The 22683-nt window shown below is 37.6% G+C and overlaps 1 protein-coding gene across 4 annotated transcripts in view; it reads left to right on the top strand.

Annotated features, from left to right (window-relative positions):
• Positions 1–22683, top strand: part of HOOK3 (hook microtubule tethering protein 3) — an 82614-nt gene that overhangs the window by 14512 nt on the left and 45419 nt on the right. For 3 of the 4 annotated variants that reach the window (XM_051777537.1, XM_051777539.1, XM_051777536.1), the window contains exons 3-6: positions 7604–7676; positions 16348–16398; positions 19090–19222; positions 20942–21009. In XM_051777537.1, the coding sequence (XP_051633497.1) occupies positions 7604–7676; positions 16348–16398; positions 19090–19222; positions 20942–21009 (325 nt within the window). Of the gene's footprint in view, positions 1–7603; positions 7677–14045; positions 14141–16347; positions 16399–19089; positions 19223–20941; positions 21010–22683 lie in introns of all 4 variants that reach the window. The other variant, XM_051777540.1, reaches the window with a different exon arrangement.

Here is a 22683-nt window from a genome sequence, read left to right as displayed (position 1 = left end):
TATGTGCATATGCTTGGGGTGATCCCTCTTCACCCAGAAGAGGGTGTTTTGTTGACTGGGAGGTATCTCTTGTTCACATTGTCCCACATTCTTTGTTTTTCAACAGAGTCCACTACTTTGTCACTAAATGTTCCTTTCTCTATTTTTCCTTCTACAAAACTGGTCCAACCAGGTTGGCCAGCCTGTTGGTGAAGATACATTTGCCCACCACAGTCAGGTGGATCCCATCTCTTCAAAGCAGTCCTTGATTCTCAAAATGATTCAGTGGCCATTGAAACTAAAACCTTGCCAACACCAGTTCACAGCTGGTTGTTGACCTGCAGGATCTGTCTGTTCCTCAGAACCCTCTCACTGACTGATGCAGCTGGGAAGAACATCAGTTGAGCCTTTACCATAGCTTCGAAAGCCACATAATCACAGTGTACTTTCCAGGTTTCCATAGCTGTACAGCTTGTGCCAATTGGAAGAGCAGGAAGAGTAATTGTGTAAGAGCTGGACAAGCTTTGGCAGTCTTTCAACAATTCCAGGAATTCAAACCCCTAGCAAGCAGCAACCGTTCTTAGATGGTGTTAGTCAGAAGATCAGGGTCCTCCATTGTGCTAACTCTTGCCACTCCCCTCTTGTGCTGCAGCATGGCTCGGGTTTGGTGGACACAGATGGTTTGTTTGACAGAGCTCCTGACACCGTAACTGCTGTGAGGACACTGAATCTGTTCTGTAGGTTCAGATCCTCAGGAGCAGGAGCCTTACTGCTAGTGAGAGAAGTTCACAGGAAGAATAAAAGGGGGACCAGAGGAAGTCTCCATGTAGTCAGATATTTCAAAGCAACACTTTTAAGCATGTGGTTCTGAGATAGTGTTTTCAGCTGATGAAGTGATGTTTCAAAAACAGATGTAAAATACAAATATTGCATTTCTGTAGCATGATTTTAAAATATTTCCTGTGACAACTGCAGTACTGCCACTGAACACAGAAATTCTTTACTTTGCCCAGTTTATATAGTAAAGATCACCTAAACAATTTATAATTCTTTCTTTATGCTTTAGGTAATGATTTGAACCTGACAAAATTAGTGTTTGACTATCTTACTTTCTGATAGTTGTGTTTTAGATTTAACATTTTGCTTACTTGTGTAATGGATACGGAGAATCTCATGCAACAATTTAGCAACAAATATTGCTAAATCTTGATTTAATTCTTGTTGAGATAAACTTTGAAGAGCAACAGCAATCTGATCTTGGATTGTACAATAGGAATCACAGAATATGGTGAGTTGGAAGGGACTCGCAGGGATCATCGAGTCCAAGGATGATGGCCTGAAAGGATACCCCAAGAGTCACACCATGTGCCTGAGAGTATCATCCAAATGCTTCTTGAACTCTGTCAGGCTTGGTGCTGTGATCACTGCCCTGGGGAGCCTGTTCAGTGCCCAACCACGCTCTGGGGGAAGAACCTTTTTCTAATATCCAATCTAAACTTCCTCTGACAGAACTTCAGGCCATTCCTTCAACTCCTGTCACTGGTCACCACAGAGAAGAGATCAGTGCCTGCCTCTCCTCTTCCCCTCCTAAGAAAGTTGTAACTGCAATGAGCTCTCCCCTCAGTCTCCTCCAGCTGAACACACCAAGTGCCCTCAGCCGCTCCTGACACGGCTTCTCCTCAAGGCCCTTCATCATCTTCATTGCCCTCCTTTGGACACTCTCTAACAGCTTCATATCCTTCCTGTATTGTGGTGCCCCAAACTGCCACAGTATTCAAGATGAGGCCGCCCCAGGTCAGAGCAGAGGAGGACAATCCCCTCCCTGGACTGGCTGGTGATGCTTTGCCTGATGCCCCCAGGACAGGGTTGGCCCTCCTGGCTGCCAGGGCACTGCTGACTCAGATTCAACTTGCCATTGACCAGGACCCCCAGGACCCTTTCTGTGGCACTGCTTTCCAGCCTCTCATTCCTCAGTCTGTATGTTAATATATGAACAGTCTTTGGGGGAAAGTATTATTGCTGCCTTTTTTTTTTTTTAACCAGAAAAGTAGAAGATAAATAATGTGTAATAAGAAGTGTAACAGAAGATTGGTCTAATTGATTTTTGAAGTAGGGCTGCAGAATAGCCAAACATTGTTTGTTTTCCTGGATGTGAGAGATTGGAATATAGGTCAGATACAGGGATCAGCATTTGTATAGCTGAATAGAAAACTAATCAGAAGCGTGTTGACAAAGCCATTTTAAGTATTCTTTCTTTAAAACAAAAACAAATTCAACCCTACCAATGAAATCCTCTTTATGCTTCTTTGAAAAGGTACCACAGGAAGAATGTGTAGGGAATTAGGGAATGTTCAACAATTTGAAGCAAGTCTAGAGCAGGCTTTTGCAGTCTACCCTTCTTTTTATGTAAGGAGCACTGGCAGGTAGAGAAATGTGTAAGAGCAAGACTTAAGATTATTTGGAAAAGTCATGCAGTGACATTAAATAGCAAAGAGCAAGCACAGCCTGAAAGCAGCAGATCACTGCAAACCTGTCATTTGCAGTGAAAACTTGAACACTTGTCTTTCACATGAAAATCTGTCAAAAAGGTAATCTTCAAAGGGCAAGTTTATTGTCTTGGCTGCAGACACAAAAGTGAAGTGCTGTTACTTTTATTCCATTGAGGAGGGTAAAGTACTATTTTTGTAATTCATGTTCCTTGGAAATTGGGTGTTTTTCAGTATAGCTGCCTCCTATTTGAGTCTCTTTATCAGTATGTGTTCTTTGAGCCTACTAGTATTAAGAAGTTAATTAGATAAAGGCTGAAATAGCAGATTAATATATCCAGTGAGAATTTAAAAAAAAAAAAAGAAAAAAGTTCATTAGGAATGAAGAAAATATTGTCAATGAAGAAATCAAATTAAGTGAGGCAGAGCAGTGATGAAAATTTAAAGATATTGGGGTGGTCCAGTGCTCTGGATGTATTTCCATAGGAGAGTGAGGATAATGTTTGTTCCAGAAAACCTAAAATTTTGAAAGTGAACTGTATTATTTCTGTTTTTTTTTAACCTCTACCTTAATAGGAAGAGTTCACTGGTACTTATGAGGAGAGGAGGTAGCAGTTTATCGTAAGGAACAGTTTCTGAGAGACCCCTAGTTTAGGGAATTTGTTGTTTTAGACATAGAGAAAATGTGCACAATAAAGAACTGTAGGATTTATTGTCAGTAAAATTAAAAAGGAGGAACATTGCTTATTCATCAGCTGATGAAAACTAGCTGTGCCTTGTGCCAAGTGTTCAGAAGGGGCCAAAAGCTTCTTCCATTGTTCTGAATTCTTTTGTACATAGTTCTCAATATTTCTCAGATTCAAAGTAGCAGCCCATTTGTAGGTAAGGGCCATTCAATCACAACAAATTTATCAGAATTCTTTGTAACAAAGCTGCTGCAAGAAAGGAAGAAAAGGTTGCAGCAGAAATTACTAACCCCTTCAGAAGCTTTTCACTTCTGATGTAGTATGTGGTAGAAAATGGCAGAAATGTGTTCTATGTAACCAAGCATGAGCATTTTGCTTACAGTCGTTAATAAAGTTATTGGTAAATCTCTGAGGGACATTTTCTTTCTTTATAGCATAAACCTTTATCTTCAAATTTCAGGTTAAAGTACCATTGAATGAAATTCTCCAGTGCTGACTATATTGTCTTGGAGGAGGAAAATCAGCCTAAGCTTAAACTTACTTTTTTTTGTGTTATTCTGTAAGATTCACTGTTTGTTTGTTTTCAGATGTGAAGGTTATTGGTCCTGACTAGCAGTGGTATGAAATACAGTAAGATAAGATGCCTGTACATAATCAGTGTGGATGATTATTTTACAGAGTGTTGTTGTATTCCAGGAGAAAGATTGGAAGCCAAAGATGTTTAAACTGTCTATGAGTAGACTGTCTGCCTAAAATCATGTAGCTTATGCTGGTAGAAGTGCCATAGCTTGCTTCTGAGTTGCATCCTTATTCTCTTTCTTTCTTTTTTTTTTTTAACCTTCTCAGATGTTCCTTATATTTTTACTGTCCACTGGTATCCCTAGAACAGCATAATTTCCTGTTTTATACTATGTTTTAAAATTTTCCTTTCATCTCACTCTGGAGACTGTTTAGTACCAGGTATCTCTCTTGTTTTGATTCTCCCTTCCTGTGTCATACTGGCCTTGGTAAATGTAAGAGATGGTATGTATTTTCATCTGTGCATCGTGTCCTCTTAATGAATTATTCATTTGATATATTATACATTGCAGCACACTGTGTATGTTTTGACACATGCAGAACACAAAAGCCATGCTAATACATTATTGCTGGGGGAGGGAATTTTTTGTAAACAGACGTTTCTTGAAGCAGTTTACTGTACCACTGTCAAAATGAGTAATAATCATGAGTTATACTACATGCTCTGTGGGTTGGTTTTCTTCAGAAGAGTATTTCTGTCTCTTGGCATCTGTGATATGGAGAGATGACTGCTTAAATAAAGGAAAATTTGCATACAAAATAAGGTGGAGATGGTATAAATGAGCACTGCTGAAAACATCACATGAAGTGATAGAGCATTATCAACAGTGCTCTGAAGAAAAGTCCCAATTATCTACAGCACTATTCAGATACTAGGCAGTAATCAACTGATACACAAATACCTTTCTAAACCTGAAAAGTTATCCAGTGCAAGAGATGGTCTAAGTTTGGATCTAGGCTCAGGAACTTATTGAATTTAAAATACTTTGTTCATGAACGAGTCATCTCCTGGTAATGGTGATGTTCCATCCACTGCCCTTGTTTAGTGCAGCGATTCTTCAAAATGAGATGGCAGGTTTAGCTGTGCAGTTCTCAACACACATTTTTTGTATTTCCTTAGGTGATGCTTTTTCAAACACCATAAGAATGACACTGTTGTTTTCTAATGACACAGACTAAGGCAGTTAAAAAATTCTGAATATGATTGAATCCTGATTCCCAAAAATTTAGCAGAGGAAAACTTGTTTGCAGCAAGGACTGTGAATGACCTAACATCTAGAAGCCCCTTTTAAAAAGTATGTGTAGAAATCCTTGTGGAATAGCTTTTATTTCAGATTTGATTTCCAATAGTTTGATATATAGAGAAAGCATTTCTGTTGGTATTAATCATGAACTTTAAATTGGACTTTAGAAGACAGAAATGAAATTATAAGGGCGGATGATTTATTTGAAGGAAAGAATGATCTCTGTATTTTCTTGGTGTTGATACCCAACCTGTTGCTTATCTGCTTATTGTATTCCTGGCAAAGTGTTTTTCCAGTATGCGACTAATTATTGTGCAACCTGTATGAAGATTCTCTAAGGGGGCAGGTTTTGGTGCTATTTTGACAACTGTTATATGGACATGATTTTGAATGGGTTGCCTGTGAGCTACTGGACCCTTGGATGCTTCCATGAGATTTGTATAAATAAAAGTAAAAAAACCAATAGGATCTGTGGAAGAGGACTGCCACACTGAGCTTAGATTTAATTCTCAGGGACCTTCCTTACATATGTCTGATGACATATATAAAGGTTTAGGTAGCCTATGACTCCCATCAAGACTGTAAAAGGTGGTTGCTGATCCATGTGTTATTTTTACAGTAGTAACTGAGAAAAACTGCCTGTTTTCTTTTCCTGAGGCTTCCTGAGTGGAGTGAGTTAGATCTAACCCTGAAATTAACAGCTGATGCTGTTATTGATGCCCTTATTGTTGCAAATTGGGTATGCAATATCAGCAATATCAGGCCAGTCAGTCCGAATATAATTTTGCTTGTGAGAGATATTGTTTATGCTTAGCCATGTTGCTTCTTAGAGTCTTTATTTAGCATGAAAATGGTAAGTCAATTTTCATGGCACTGCGACCTTGAAGTAGCTGGAGATGTAAGTGATCAAGTGCAACCTTTAAAATTATAAGATACAATCCTTAAGAAAGTCCTGTTGATCTTTTTTGCTGATGCAGCACAAGTCATACCTGCTTTCTCAACCACATGAATGAACATTTTGTGGTTGTGAGTCTGTTTTTAAACCAGGCTTACTTGTGTGTTGTGAATTCCCAGAAGACCCATTTATTTGAGAGATAGTAGGGTGGTTTTTGAACTCCACACCTAAAATGGGGCTTGAACTTGCATGTTTTTTCATTACTGTGCAGGTGATTTTGTTGTGATTGAGTGGAAGTTAGGCGAATTAAGACTTTTTAATTGAGGCTTTTTGCAAGGAGAGCTAGTTGTTTCATGTGAAAGCTGAATGTGAGCCTTCTTCGTATGTTGTAGATCTTACATGTGTTTGTATCAATTTTATTTTTAGCTTTACTTGCCTTCTCATGGCAGAGAGGCCATTGAAAGCTATTTGAGAACATTTATTTCAAAACCAGGTGAAACTCTGGATAAGACATTGCTTTTTCTATTTAATAGTTTGATTATGTCACCTGTGCTAGAACTGTACTGCTTTAGAATGGAAATAATTTGGAGACATCAATTTAACTAGTAATTAAAGCTGTTCATCCAGATATATGTTTGCTGATGCCATATTAAAGGAAAGGAAATATGTTGTAATCTTCACCAGAAGATCTGTAACAAAATGTGTAAAAATAGCAATGGGAATGTATCAGTAGAGAAACATTGCTGTCTGTGATCTTTCTCCATTGCTGTGTATTGTAAATGTAGTACTGCTTGCAGACCTTGGTGCATTGTGAAGACATTGTGGGAAAGGTGGAATACAGGAGATGCTGGGCATCAGGTACGAAGTGTGGCTGCAAAGTCTGTGCCCTAATAAAGTACTGGTGTAATTGCTGGTTTACAGTATATATGATATAAATGTTATTTCACTCTCCAGGCATGTTCAGAGGTTTCTTGAACTTTTGCCAAGAGATCTCATGGCATCTTACCCCTAAAAAAAGAGCTCAGTCCAGAACCCTTCTATCTGTAGAGGGTACAGCAGTAAATCTAATAGTACTCAGTGGAAAATGCAGAAGTATGAATCCAGAAAAATAGAATATTTCATGTGGAAGTGTCACCTGGCCTACCACACTGACTCTTACGAGCCTTTTGCTAATAAAAAAAATAGAAAGGTGAGCTTTTTTTTTCACTCTGAACTGTATTATCTTTATATGTTGGATGAAATATGAGCCATTCCTTATATTATATTGACCTACTCCTTTAACTCTTCTCACTACAGCATATGTTTCAAGCTTTTCATTTAAAAGTTGAGTAGTTGTAAGCAGTGTACAGCAGTAGGGATCCATAATATGTGGAAAAGTATTTATTTTTAACACTTTCCAGGAGTGCAACTAAATATTACTCCAGCACCAGAGGAGAAATTAGAGGTAGGATTTATGGAGGAAAAAGCGGCATAATACATTCCAAGTACAGCAGCTTTGTCAAAAGCATTGATTGCCCATGGCACACAAGTGAAGCTATGCCATCAACAGGGTGCAAGGTCTTAGAAAAATGAGTAGTAACAGGATTCTGAACAGCTATATTCAGGCAACGTGTCAGACAGAAGAGGTAGTCATTTAAATGACCTCAAACCTGGGATTGGGGCTTAATGACTAAGGTGTACTCACAGTTTCTCTAACCTGTTTTTAATGAATACTCTACACTCTTTGTGTTTCAGAGACCCTGCTTACTTCGATGAAAATTGGCTGAACAGAATCAAAACAGAAGTAGGAGATAATTGGAGGCTGAAGGTATTTGAATTACTTTGCTTGTCTGCGAATCTCTATTTCAGTCTTTAATACAGTATTGTCCCTAAACACTAGCATATTTCCAGATTAAGACCTTGCTTTATAGTACATAATTTTGAATTTTCAACTGTTTTAGTTACATTTATTCGATTTTAAATTTCTTATGTTGTTTTAGGACTGCACAGTTTAGCAAAGAAAAGATATTTTGAACTTGTAAATAGGTTTCGATGATTTAAAAGGAAAATATTAAAACAAATTTTATGCATCAATTACCTCTCTTGTTTTTCAGATGTTGAATGAAAGATTTTTCTTTTTAATGCACAGTATGAAAGTAGCTTTAAAAAAGGAGCTCTGAGAAGCAGCTGCATAAAAAGAGGAGCTTAATAAGCAATATATTTAAAGAAAAATGGCAAAGTGTTTCTTCCTTTTACTTTTTCATTTCTGCAGAACTGCTGAGCTTTAGGAGAGGAAGTTGCGTTTTTTCTGTGTTTCTACTCAGCATGGTTTTCCACCACAGTCTTTTTGCTGGGTCATTTGTATCACTTGGCATTCTAGTACTTTCTCTGCAAACCTTAAGGCAATCAGGTTTCCAGTTCTATGACTGAGGAACATTTTGCTTTAGAACCCAAAGACACAGTTGTACATGTAGTGTAGTTTCTGAGTAGTTTTGTTCAGAGAGTGATCTATGCACCTTTCTGAATTTCCATTTTTAGCCTGACTAATTGGGAAAACAGAGCAGTTATGGTTTGACTGTTAGTTCATGTTTCCTGTGTTCCAGCCACCAAAAACCATTCTGAGCATCTCAGGAATGGCTACAGCTGTGAAATGCTTTAGTACTTGCAGGCTTGTCAGCATCACTGGCTGAATTGCCTGAGACAAAGATGGAGCACACTGCTGCTGTGTATGTTTTGATTTAGTCAGTAGACCTATCGGCCTGGTCTGTGCTGTCTGGCCAGCTGTGTGCAAGTCTGGAATGCTTTAGAATGTTTTGTCTAGTAGGGCTGCCAGCAAAAATGTGGGTAAATTGATGAGGATATATTGACTGACTGATGAATAAAGGATATCATCCCTAAAAAAGCTTTAAAACTCTTTTGAGTTCTGCTGCATGTAGAGCAGTTCATTTAAATGACCTTTCCAAAGAAGTGTATGGAATTGCAAGTGAACAGCTGGATACAAGATTTTACTTTTCTGTAAAATATTTCTTTGGGTTTTTTTTCTAAGTATTAATTTTTTAAGTCTTTGCTGTTAAATGTGGAGAACAACAAATTGAGAACTGTTTGTTATAACAGCATTTCAGCTGATTGAAAGCAGAGCAGCAGCTTCTGTAGCTGTCATATGGAGCTTGAGGAATAAATATTTTTTATGTCTCCCACCAATTTGGCAGATGCAAGGCTTAGCAGGTGTGAAAAAAAAAAAAAAAGCTGAGCAATCTAGTAACTTCCTTATGTGACTGACAGTGGAAAAACATCGGGTCAAATTTCAGTTTCTTTCTGATGTCATTCCATCTTGTTTTTCATGTATCTGTGTAAACAAGAACTAAAGACTTATTATTTTTTTGTTTAAAAAAGATGTATAATCCAGCTTTTTGTACAGCACTTCCCTTTTCATGAAGAATACTAGAAGACATAAGTGTGATACTTTAACTCTTATTTTTTTAACCAGAAGAGTAATCCTATACTTTGCCAAGTGTTCTTCTTTATATGTGAGTAAACATTATTAGTAGATGTCTATCAACCAATCAGTCATTTATAGTCTGGCTTGTGGGAACACTTCAGTCTGTGCATTTCTATTCATAGAATCATTTAGGCTGGAAAAGACTTTTAAGATCATCAAGTCCAACTGTTAACTCAGCACTGCCAAGTCCACCACTAAACCATGTCCCCAAGTGGCACATCTACACATCTAAATACCTCTGGGATGGTGGCTCCACCACTTCCTTGGGCAGCCTGCTCCAGTGCTACATAACCTTTTTGGTGAAGGATTTTTTCCTAACAGCCCATCTAAACTTCCCCTGGTACAACTTGAGGCCATTTCCTCTTGTCCTGTCACTTGCTAACTGGGAGAAGACTGACCTCCCCAATCACTGCAGCCTTCTTTTAGGCGTATGTTTGTTACTAGATGTAACATGTAGACAGCATACTTGAATGACTCCATATTGCAGATTTCCTTTCATGTTTTAAGAAGTGCCATGAGAATTGATAACTGGATTACCTCACTGCCTCACAAGTCATGATAATGACTGCATTACATTCCTTTTGCTGAACACAGTCACTCTTTGCCTCTGACACCATATGGTATAATAGTCACCACATGTACAAGCTCTCAGTGAAGGAGCCAGTCTGGGAGGGGAACATATATAAAAACAATCCAAAATGTAACGTGCAGGTAGTTCTGCTTTGTGAAACTGTGGTTAGGAGGGCCTGCAGAGGTAAGTGTAGGCCTGACACAGCCCTCCTAATCACTGTTGATAGAAGTACTCAGAAAATGATAGAATCATAGACTTATTAAGCCTTGGAAAAGACATTTAAGATCAAATGTAACTGTCAACCTAGTGCCACTACCATGTTCACCATTACAATGTGTCCCCAAATGCCATATCTGCATATTTTTTGAACACTTCCAGGGATGGTGACTCCACCACTTGGCTGAGCTGTCTGTTCCAATGTTCTACAACACTTTCCATGAAAGTTTTTTCCTGGTATTTAATCCAAAATTCCCCTGGTGCAACATTAGGCTATTTCCTTTTCTCCTGTCCTGTCCTGTCACTTGTTACCTGGGAGAAGGTAATGAGTGATGTGATTATTAATTTTAAATTGTGTGTTGTCCTGTATGGAGAATAACAAGAATATATGGCTCAGCTTTCATTATTTTTTTTGTTTAGCAGTTCATTTTCTGATAACTGCAATAATGCGGTCATTAAAAATATTTTTCCTGTTGCTGTACCAGTTTAAAAGAAATGGATAAATTCACAAGGATCTTTTTATGTTCTTGGTTTCAGGGCAAGTTGCCAGACTTGAGAGATTGAGAAATGCACAGGATAGAAAAAGGGAAATGTTAGAACTCAGGGGACTTGCAAAGTAGGAACCATTCAGCAAACATTCTGGTTTTTACAGCTGACCAGTGTTTAGTAGAGAAACTTGTTACTTCTTCAGGGTTGCATACATCAGCATGCAGAACAGCTTGTGTCTTCCTTTGGGCAACAAAGAAACTTACTTGTCATCTGCAATTTTATGATGGTTAAAAAAATAAAAGGCAAACCCATTATCTCTTTCATTATGTACAACTGAATGCTTTAATATAGTCAGGGTTTAAATTGTGTATGACCTAGCATTTCATGCTGAAGATGACATCTTGAACATAAAACCTTTATTGAAAATGGAAGGCAGCATAGAAAGGAATTCTGTTGCTAAAATTTTCCAAGAATGAAATTCCTTAATCAAGGTACAAGTTATTGATTTGGTACACACATGTCAGTTTTGGCAATTACAGAATAAACTGTTGACTCTCTGAGGTATGGGATAAAATTGTCACCCCTTTTTTCCTCCCTTTCTATTCAGTGTGGGAAGGTTGGGAAAGGAAGGAGGTATATTATTTCCTTGATTTTTGACTTCTGGACTTTTTGCTTTGGCATTCAGACTACAGCATCAGTTTAAAGTACAATTTTATTGATGTATATAGTAGCAAGCTGTGTTTGTTCCAGTACTGAATAGCACGTTCAAACAGCAGGAGCCACTAGACTTTCTGCAACTAGTACAGTTTGAGTGATACCTGTTTGGTATAATATTGCAAAATGGAATAACCAATGAATGCTGCAAGTAAACAAACATGATTTTTGAGAATTAATTTTGACTCCCTGCAGTAGTACAGTTGTTTTTGCTCTGAATTCTTCTACAGTACAAGCTGGCTTGACTGGTGGAGTAGTGGAAGCTAGTTTTCAGTGTACAGCATTGTTTTGCTACTACTTTCTTGTTCTTTTGCAGGGTAAGGAGAACTTATTCATCAGCATCCTTTTAAAGGGTTTTTATCTGTTATGGGTGGAAGCCTGTCATGTGAATGTTTTTTTTTCTTCAAGCGAGAAGCAGAGATTATAGGTGTATTGTAAGCCAGCATTCATTTCTGTCACAAAGATAATTAGCAACTGATATATTTAATTCTCTTTTGATATACCCTTAATTCCTAAGTCAACAGCATCTCCAAATATAAGTTGCATGTGGGACTGCTGTCTGTGTTCAGACCCGCATTTAATTTTTCTTTCCTTGTCAAGGATGTGGCTGTATATGTTCTTCTGGGGATTTTCTTTCTGTAGAAGACACTCTGATGGGGGATAGCCCCCAAAGCTAGTGATATAGTCTTTCTCTAGGTTCCATCTGTAATCAGCAATGAGACATGCTTCTGCAAAATGCAGTATAAGTCAGAAACCTAATGTGTGTGGTGGGAACGATGCAAACGATGCATGCACAGGCTCCCTCCCCACCCACACTCCCACACCCACCTATCCCTTCTCACCCCTCACCCCCCTTTTAAGTGCAGATGGGAAGAATGCACCTTAATGAGATATCTGAATTCTTGAAACACTTGAGAGTGTGCCATAGCAACACTTCCAGAGGTTACTCAGGATCTGAAATAAACAAAAATAAGTCAATTCACACAGGGTTTTCAGCACAAACAGGATTTCAGTCATACTAAGAAATAATGCAAAATTGGGGGCTGGCTGTTATGATGTTGGAGAAAAAACAAAAGGTTAGATAACCCATGCCCCCTTTCTGTCAACCATCACAAGCTTAAGGGCATTTTCTTCTGTTCACTTCATCAGGCTTTCCCTTCGTTACACAACTAAATTCATAAAGAGAGAAATCTAGACAGACCTGAGGTTGGAAACAGAGAGTAAATTGTAACTAAATAAATAGAGATTTCATATGACAGGTGAGAATAAAAGAAAAATAGGAGAGAAAAAGACCAAACATTGGGTTGTATGGTGTTGCCAGATCGCATCATCCCTGCATCCATTCCAGTCAGTTTATCAGGTTAATGCTGTGTTCTAAGGGTCAATCTCATACTGAAAGCTGTGTGCTGAGTATGTAGTACTATACTATAGCCAGATGGCTACTACCTGAGAGGGTAGTGATAATTGAACATGGAGAACACTCACACAGCTCTGCTGTGGATATTAGTGAAATTGAAGTGTCCAAAGAAGGATTGAGAACATGCAGGTTGCCTTTATGGATGCAATAGCTCCCGCCCTTTGTAAAAGGAGATTGGGGAAATAAAACAGAAAGGGCAGATGGAAAAAGAGATTGAAAATGGAGATTTGTCTAGAAACACCTAATGGTCCATCTGTTGTGAGCTGCAACAGCTTTTGAGCATAGTTGTGACTTTTTTTTACCCTAGGAAGTTTCATGTGTTTTCCAACAGAGGTATGGATGCAGGGAATGGATGTTAAAAGGGATTGGGAGGGTAGTGTATGTGCTTTGTATGGAAAAGGAGGAAGTCACATTGCTGATGCAAGCAAACAGCCATCCCATGTAGTCATGGGCTGATGTCCAAAGGATGATATGGCACTTAATAGTCATGGTTGATATTTGAAATTCTATCTGTTGTGTTCTGTCATTACATAATTTAATGGTCTTCATTAACTAGAGTTAGGTTTTCCCCATGTGCTTAAGAAAGAGAAAAATAATTCTAAGCAACCATCACCTGATGTGATTAGATTTCCAATCTAATTGGTTGTCTTTTATACTTTCTCAGGCTGTTCATTTTCATTCAGCTGCTTACAGTCTGCCTTCCTTGTGCTATGACCTCAGAAATGTTAGTGGAGCTGCTGAGTTTAATCTCAAAGTACAAAACATTGGTGATAGTTTCTCTGTGATGATTCTCTGCTGGTGGTAGTAGAACCATCTAAGTATATTCACTGCAAATGAGTTAAAAAAAAAAAGCTGAGAGCCCTCTGAGTACTGAAAATCATTGTTAAGTTTAAGCCAGTCTATAAAGAAACTGCTTTACCCTCACAGTTGACTGATTACGTGCCAGATATAAAGATGGTACAGTTAATTCTTGAAAGCAAGTTGCTAATACTGTTGGTTGACAGTGGAATAAAATAGGATTGCAAAGTCAAGATTTCTTTTTGATTTTGTTTCTTGTTCTCTTTTTCCAAGGATTCTGCCCTATGCGCTGGTTTTTGTGACAGATTTTGATCAATATTGGTTTTGTTCCAGTATCTCAACTCTAAGCTTTATGAAGGTTATATAGATGAAGATGACTCTTTGTGTTTAAGGGTTTTTACTTAAAAAATGCTCACAAGGAAAGGGGAAATGAAGTATTTCATAGGTGGATACTTTCCTTTTTGTTTCTCATTTTTTTGGGATTATGTTCAAGTTCAAGGTTCCTCACAATGTTCTCATCGGTAAACTGGACTTAAATTCTGCAACATGGCCTTTGCGTTTCTGTGGCTCTTTCTGCAGCAGACTCAGGTAAATTACAAACTGGAAGATTTTAATGAATCAAGTTTGAAAATTATGTTCCAATCAGCGCAGTATTCTTTGTGGTGATTTGACATAAAAATAAAATTTCTTAATTTCTTTAGATTCTTAAATCTGTTGCAGACTTTGGTTATGATTGTGCATCGCATTTGAGTGGTGGTGGTGCTTGCTTTTGGGCAGATAGCTAAGAGATAGTTGTAGCTCCTACAGAAACATGCTGGGTAGTGCAGAAAAAGTGTATGTTCCAGAGTAGAAGGTGTAAACTAATTATTATGCTGTTATGGGAGGGACAGTAAATGTTGTTATATACTTACTATGAAGTAGCATCTCCAGTTCTCATTCTAGGTTGTCAGGGTATTTGATGTGTCGCTTTTCAAGTCCAAATGAGCTTTTGTTTCTTGCGTCACTTAAAATTCAGTGATTTTGAAGACAAAAATGTTCTTACATCTTAATAAGGGATCAGTTTCTGGTGCTTCTTTCCAAAGAGGAGTGGATTAATAGGAGTAAGGTAATCAGATGTTATCACTGTGGATCTCATGGCAAAAATCTTTTAGTGTGTGTATGTAGTCTGTTCCTTTCTCGAGTTTGGATTTTGCTTTCATCACCTCGTTTTGTCTGTTGACTGTGTTGAAGTGTTGAGTTTGTCCCTGGATTTCAGTATCATGTTTCCTAACACTGCTTCATCATATCGTTTGAAAGGTAAATGACTTCTGTCAGTGGACAGAATCTCCTAATTGAGTATTTCTGGAATGCAGTCAAGAGTCTAAAAGTTATTGTGGGCTTCAAAGACAGTTGGAACTTGAGAGGTTTTGCTCTCCCTTCATTATAGTTTCAGCTTGCTGCTGTGGCTACTGCAGTCAGCAACAGACCTTTGTGAGTCCTATTTCAATCACTTTCATTCTCTGCAGATCCTATTTAGATTTCATGGAGTCATAGGATCATTTAGGCCAGAAAAGATCCTTAAGATCGTAGAATCAAACCATAAACCCAACCCTGCCAAGACCACCCATAAGCCATGTCCCAACGCACCATATCTGTGCATCTCATTCACACCTCTTTGCACACCCCAGGGATGGTGACTCAGTCACTTCCCTGGGCAGCCTATTCCGATGCTTGATAACTCTTTTTGGTGAAAATATGCTTCCTAATACCCAACCTATACCTGCCCTGGCACAACTTGACAAACTCCCTAGATACAACACCCTTTCAAGTAGCTGCAGAAGGTGATAAAGTCACCCCTAAGCTTCCTTTTCTCCAAGCTAAACAACCCCAGCTCCCTCAACTGCTCCTCCATCCCAGGAAACAGTGCACTGCTACTATTATCTGAATTCTTTGCCTAAATACTTGGCCATAAATTGGTGGTAATCTGTTGAAGTTACTTTCAGTAAAGTAACTTTCAGCTTTTTTTTGGTCTAAATTTCACCTACGAGACCCACTGGGCATTTTTATAATTTTAAACACACCCTTTATTCTCAGAGGCGTGATGCAAATGGGCTTTTGGAAAGGGAACAGTATTCAGTACTAGGGAAATGTGGCATAGATTCTGTACAGCAGGAGACACTTAACTGGTGCCTTTGGTTATGCAAGTGAACAGAAGCTACCTTTGTACAGCAGTGAAGTCATCACTGAGAAATGTGAATTTTGCCTTGATACTGTAAGACAGACATTCAATTGTAAGAACTGAGAGGGGGGTGGGGAGGGAATGAGAAGAATAAAAATGAAAGAACTAAGAGGAATAATTATTGAGAAAGATAACAATTTAAATTTACATTGGTTGGGAATAAAGGAGAATGTTGAGCAATAGCTGGTTTTGGTTTGGAAGAAGAGGTTTACCTCTGCAGAGAGTGGATTACTAGGATACTTCAAGAGAAGAAAGGAGGAAAAGAATGCTTCAACTTCTGGATACAAAGATAATCCTAAGATAAACAAGTACTCAAAAAAAATTCGTGCTTTAAAATTTGATCTAAAGCCTCTCCAAGACAATGTGATCTTTTTCATAAATAGAAATGGGTTCTGTCAATTAATAAAGATTTGTGATCCTGTCTGGAAGTCTGATCATAAGAGACTATTGCATAAATTTCATGATTATGTAATTATATGCTTCTTTTGTGTGATTCCTCTGTGATTACTTACTTTAAGATCATTTCTCTGTAATTTATCTCCTGTATTTATTGTACTTCCTCCTTCTTGTCAAATAGGTAAGCAACCTGAAGAAAATTTTGAAAGGAATATTGGATTACAATCATGAGGTAAGAATGGTTTTAAATAATCTACATCTACATACCTTTATAGTTACATATTTTAGTTAACTGGTTGAATATAAATTGTATTCTACAAGTGAAGTACTGATGTTTTCTTGGCATAGATAGTGATTCGTGGCCTGTTCTCTAGTCTTAGCCTTCTCTAAAACTTCTCACCTGTTTTATTGACTACTCAGAGGTCCCAGGGAAGCCTGATGTGCAAATTCTGTCATACAAACATTAGATGGCCTTACCGAGTATGTTCTGGTCATGGACTTCAACAGTACCTGTGTTTGATTTTTTTTTTCCCCCCTCCTCCTCTGCAGTTAAAGTCTGGCTTTTCCCTTATTTTTCTCGTAAGGAGAGAGAGTAAAGCATTTCTTGCCTCTCCCCACATTAAGATTTTATATGAAATATTTTAATTCTGGAATACTGGAGTCACCCCGTGGCATTTTCTCTTATTCTGAGCAAACTCAGAAATTAACCATTACAGAGGAGTCAGAATACAGTATTTTTTCCAGTGGTGAATCTTCAGCTGAAATATGCTTTCAGTTTCAGTGATGTTTTGAGGCAAATTGATCTGTACAGGCTGCAGCACAAAATCTATGCTTGTCTCAAAATATTAGCTTCTCATAAATACTTCAGAGATTAAGTTATTTGTTAATAAACTGAAGTCTTTCAAAAAAAAAGTTAGACTTATGAGCCATTCAGCAAATGGTTAGATGTCCATGTTGAAATAAATGTTGAAAATCAGTGGTTAGGCAAGCTGGTCATAACTGGAAATACTAAAAAGAAACATTGGGTTTTTGTTATGGAAAATTAATATTACTAAGACAAAGTGATGCAAGCTTCTTTTTGACTGGTTAGTATGTATGATGATTAAGTCTCTGGTGTGAAAACTTTACTACTAGGCAAGTTCTGAGCTGTTTCAAGCTGACCAACTTCTGCAAAGGTAATGCACATTTATAAGTCTGACTGGATTTTGGTTTAGTTTCTTTTTTTTTTTTCTGCTGAGGGAGGCGATGCTGGTGGTGATAGTTGAGATGACAGGATTCTACCATGAATCCTGCTTATGTTTTCCTCAATCTGATTCCTTCTCCTAGAGCCACCTTGTACTAAAATATAGGTGTGATTGCATGTGGATTTTACCTGATGTAGCTAAAAGACTTTGAAAAATGTATATGCTAACATTTTCCCTTCTCCAGAATTCAGAAATTTGTGTTGTATTCAGGAGGACAGTCTTTCAATAGCTCTGTTACATTGCTGTCTTTATCAATTATACTATGGAAGAACAAGAAGCCAAAGTTAACTATTTATGGCTCGCATGCTTTGTTATACCCCATTAATCTTGCTGCAGAATTCTACTCCTCTGGAACTGAAATTTTTAAAATTTTTTTGTAAAGATATTTACTTAGTTTTCAAAGGTATTTTGTAATGTTTTGAAAAAGGGTTAAATGCTCTTTTTCATCTCAAAATAGTTACTGCAAAGTCTATCCTCCATTTTCGTATTTCTTTCAGGTTTGTTTTTTTTTTTCCAACAGGAATGAATCTGGGTCCTTTAAAGTATACAGATATTTTTAGCAGTGTTGAAACTAATTCTTTGAGAAAACTGTTTAAAAAATTCCACAACACAAAACACACCAAACACAACAAGAAAAACTCAACCACAACACTCCCACAAAACCCAGCTCTAGAAAACTTCTGAGTGCCTTGTTTTCTTTGTGGTCTTCATATACATTACATACTTTTTCTAAATACCTTTACCTAGTTTCTTGTTTTCTCAAGTATTGCACATAAAGGGCAAGCAGCAAACGACTGATTCCCTCTATAGTCATTGTTTCCTTATTACACCCTGTTTAAGAAGTTAGTTTCTTTTTATCTGCAATTAATGTGTCATAGATGTGTTTTAATTCCAAATTTCATATTCATATTTTCAAGCCTCTCTTCAATAAAGAGCAATTTAGCAGAATTGTTTAATTCCATCTACTGACAATCATTAATGTAGTCTTAATGATAAATCAGATAACACTATTGTGAGTCACATGGGCTTTTGTTTTGTTGGTTTTTTTCTTTCTTTCTGCATGTGGGCTGTTTAATTACATATCATTGTACTACTAACTGAGATTATCTTCCATGGAACATCTCTCTTAGCTGTGAGACTTGCAAGTTATCCTTAAATTTGCTAGAAGTGCAAGGCTTAGTGATCTGAGTTTTTTGCTTATATTTTTCACCTGTCAGTGTTAGACATATGTATTGTATAGGTGAAATATTTAATTTCTTGGCTTTATAGTAGTAAGAAATGTCAGATTTGTGTATAATACTTTATGCTACATGAGGTGTTTTTAGGTGTTGGGTTTTTTTAATGGAGTGCTTTAAAAAAAAAATCAATTATCCGTGTGGTGGCCTGCTTTTGTTACCTTCTTATCTGAAGAAAAAAATTCTTGCCAAGTGTGTAACTCGTAGTTGCTTATGAGTCGATGCTCATAAGTGTCGTGTTGGTCATGTTTGTCTTCTCCTAAATATTATTTGTGTCAAACAGTATGATTTAATATTTGGATGTTAGGCAATATACTTTGTTTTAAAGGTGGATTTAAAGTAAGAGTGAACTGCTCTTGTTGATTATGAATCATCATTGTACAAAATGTGTGTGTATGTGTATGTGCAGTGATACAGCCATGTAATTACTGGGTCTTTACACAGATTCTGGGGCAACAGATAAATGACTTCACCCTTCCTGATGTTAACCTAATTGGAGAGCATGCTGATGCTGCAGAGCTTGGGAGAATGCTTCAGCTTATCTTGGGATGCGCTGTGAATTGTGAACAGAAGCAAGGTAATAAATTTTCAAAGCATGTTTTCTTGCTTGTTATGTAAATACTTAGAGGAAAAACTCTATTTCCCGTGTTTCTGTCAGAGACAAATGTAGGGTTTTTTTCCACGGTGACATGATTTTGTCCTACGGGTAGTAACTGTCGTTTTGTTATAAGCTTCCTTAGTTTTGGAGACTCACACTGTGGATTTGATTTTGCTTCCAACATACATATTTTCAATTTGGGTTTGCTGAGCTGAAAAATCACTCTACAGAGGAAAATTCTCAGGCCTACCTTTTAACCATTTATGAGGTAGATCGCGATAGTTAAGAATGGACATATGTGATTGTTGCATTATTCTGTGTGACTCCTGATTTTAGGAATGCATTCCAGTCATTACCTTAACTACACGGGTGAAAGCTTTGCCTGAAGGTGTGTCTGGTGTGATCTAGGATGCTGTAGTTTCTGAGAGCAACTGCAAACATTCATTCTAAACACTTAAAACACAAAACATAGTCATATGAATAGAAAATACGTGTTTGGGAAAATAAGACTATTTCTACTGTGTTTATGTTACAGTTGCACCAAATATATGTCTTTTCTGATTTAACTCAATCTGGTTTTGGTGGCAGCCAGGGTTTAAGACCTTTTGTCTTCCTCTTGCTTGATTCATCTTAACTTTTACTGCTAGTTTCCCCTTTCAGTTTTCTCAGGTGACTAACTCACTGTAGTTTCTCCTTCTGAAATTACTTTTGTTCTCTTAAACAGGAGATGGTCTGGCTATCTTATTAATTAAAGTAGAGGAAATGTTATTCCATGAGTATATAAATAACTGGTTTATTAACCCTCCCGTCCTCTCTGTTTTCTGTAAAATTATCTTCCTTCCTTTGGGTGACTATTTGTCACCCTCAGGTGGGAAGTATATCTTATTCTTGTCTGTCCTTTACTCTCTCAGTTTGGACATTAAATGTACATGTTTGAAATATCAGAACAGTCTAGTTTTATGTACTTGGAGTGAGATTTGGCATGAGCTAATTAACTAGTTAGAGGTGACTTTTCCCCAATATCTTTCCCTTAGGCACATCATTAAAAGAATACAGGTCATGTGTAAAGGAGATCGTATCTATCTGGAAACTGCATTATACTGGGCAAGTCATTAACTCCTTGACTTAGTCTAAATGTCAGAATTTGCCCCTCTGACCACTGTATTGTTTCTCAAAGTATCTCATCTGTAACTCACACCTATACATACATAGGTGAGGAGTGAAAAAGTGGAGGGGGACTTAATTTGTGGGATAACACAGGAATAAGAACAGAAAGCAAGAGTGGATGTGAAAATGCTTTGAAATGAGAATGCTGTAGGAAGGCAGGGCATTATTGTTAAACTTATGGAAAAGTACAACCTATGCAAGGATTGTGTACCTGAAGAGCCTGAATAGTTTGGGAACAAATGGAGAAAAGGAGTGAAAGTAGTTATAACAGAACTGTGAGGTGCCAGAAGGAAAAGATAATTATGTACTTTTTTGGTTGTTGTAGAGTTCAAATAAGCTGGATTTATGTCTGATCAGACTTGTGATAAAATCCTGTTGAGTTTGTTGTGGTGGGACTTGACTGGTGATTATGCATTTCAGTGTCATCCATGGCACCTACTCATTTTGTAGGAAGGATGCAGCTTCTGATCTTCGGTTCTCTGACTTGAATTTTAACCATGACGTTTCAGAATGGCCTTTTTTTTTTTTCAGAATACATCCAGACCATAATGATGATGGAAGAATCAGTTCAACATGTTGTCATGACAGCCATTCAGGAGGTATGCTGGGATGCCCACAGTGTATGAAAGTTCTGCCTTTCAGTATTTTACAACAATGTGCTTTTTCCTACTTTGGAAAAACTTAGTTGGAAGTAAAGAAAATAAGGGGTGTAGATTTTGCCTTTTTACAGGGAAAAATATCTTATTTTTTCCTTACAAAAATCTTGCTTTATGTCAAGGAACTCTGGTTGAATGTCCCACTTTTCTTTAAATCTAGAAGACTGGAACTTCTAGATATTTTTGATATTGGGTTCCCTTTCCTTTACCTTTCCCACCCTGTGAATCCTAAAATACACTAGACTGATTTTATATGGGCAACCAAATACTGTAGAATTTCATCAAAATTTGTACCTTGAAATTGCAAAACTTCATGGGCTGCTAATTTTTTTTAAATTTTGTTGACAAGTGAAAAGGAAGAGAATTAGAGAACAGAGTATTCTTCTGTCAGCTGTAGTGTTATGATACATAATGATGATATGTAATGATAAATAATATGAATATATAGAAATAATATAATAGGCTACTATGTTTTTACAAGTTAGTGAGTATACTCCAGTGCATTTTGTTAGTTGTTTGTTATACTCCAGTGCATTTGTGGTTAAAACCTCGGTGTTAGCCACTGTAGCCCTGAACCCCCCATGTGACTTCTTAGGAGCCCAAAATGACCACAAGTGAAATGCCTATCAGTCTTCATAGATGGAGGTTTACTGCAGGGCAGGCCACTAAGGAAAGCGGGAAACCACTGTTAATCCCATTTCTTTTGAACCTGAACAAGAGAAATTAAATTCCACATTAGGCTCTAGAGCAATTTCACTTCTCTGGAATGTCTGAATGTAGAAAGAGGTGTCAGTAAGCCTACAAGGGACCCTGTCCTCTGTCATCACTTCAACCATGCAGTCATACATTCAGTTGTCTGTGTGTGGAGTGCTGTCTACAACCATGCAGAGTAGACTTTTGAAATGAGCATTGAAAGAATTGTTACGCTCAATCATCTTCCAGTCGGTGCTGCCAAGCACCAGTTTGCTGGAGTTTTGGGATATTTTACTTTTTTCTATTTTTTGTAACTGTAATACAGTGTTTTGGTGAAGCTTTCTAATGCTTTTTATTAAATCCAGATTTCAGCATCACTGTATTCTGCACTACCTTGAAATAGAAAACCTTATTTTATCCTCCCTCTTTCTGTTAAAAATCTCCTATTTAATTTTTCTGAAAGTCTTCTTCATTTGGTATAATAGCCAGATTTGAAGCAGCCCACAGTTTTCAGCATTTTTGATGAGTAAACTTTGAAGTTTTTTAGTGTTTGTGCCCTTTCTCTGAGCTGGTGAGTAGAAGTATGGGAGAAATCACTGGGTCTGTTTTTCTGGAACAGATTTTTGAAACTCACTGAATCAAAAAGCTTACCATTCAGATACTGGCACAGTTCTGAGTGATTTTAATCCTACTTTCCAAGCTGCTTAGAAATCCAAGGCGTTTCAGGACCAAATAAGGAGGATCTCAGGTGCTCAGTGAAGAGGTGAGAAAGCGTCTCAGACTTTGATACAGTTTGAGAACAGGACCTCCCTCCACTGCTTTTTAATGGGCTTGGAGTCTGGAGAAGTCCAGGGTCAACTGGAAGCTGGCAAAGATTATCCAAATTTTCAAGAAGAGAAAGAAGACAGACGCTGGCCATTGCAG

The sequence above is a fragment of the Manacus candei genome, unplaced genomic scaffold (genome assembly GCF_025592945.1).
Source record: "Manacus candei isolate 608988 ecotype Guabito, Panama unplaced genomic scaffold, ASM2559294v1 h1tg000010l, whole genome shotgun sequence".
Lineage (NCBI taxonomy): Eukaryota > Metazoa > Chordata > Aves > Passeriformes > Pipridae > Manacus > Manacus candei.
Note: the sequence above shows the minus strand (reverse complement) of the source record. Positions and strands in the feature narration are given on the sequence as shown.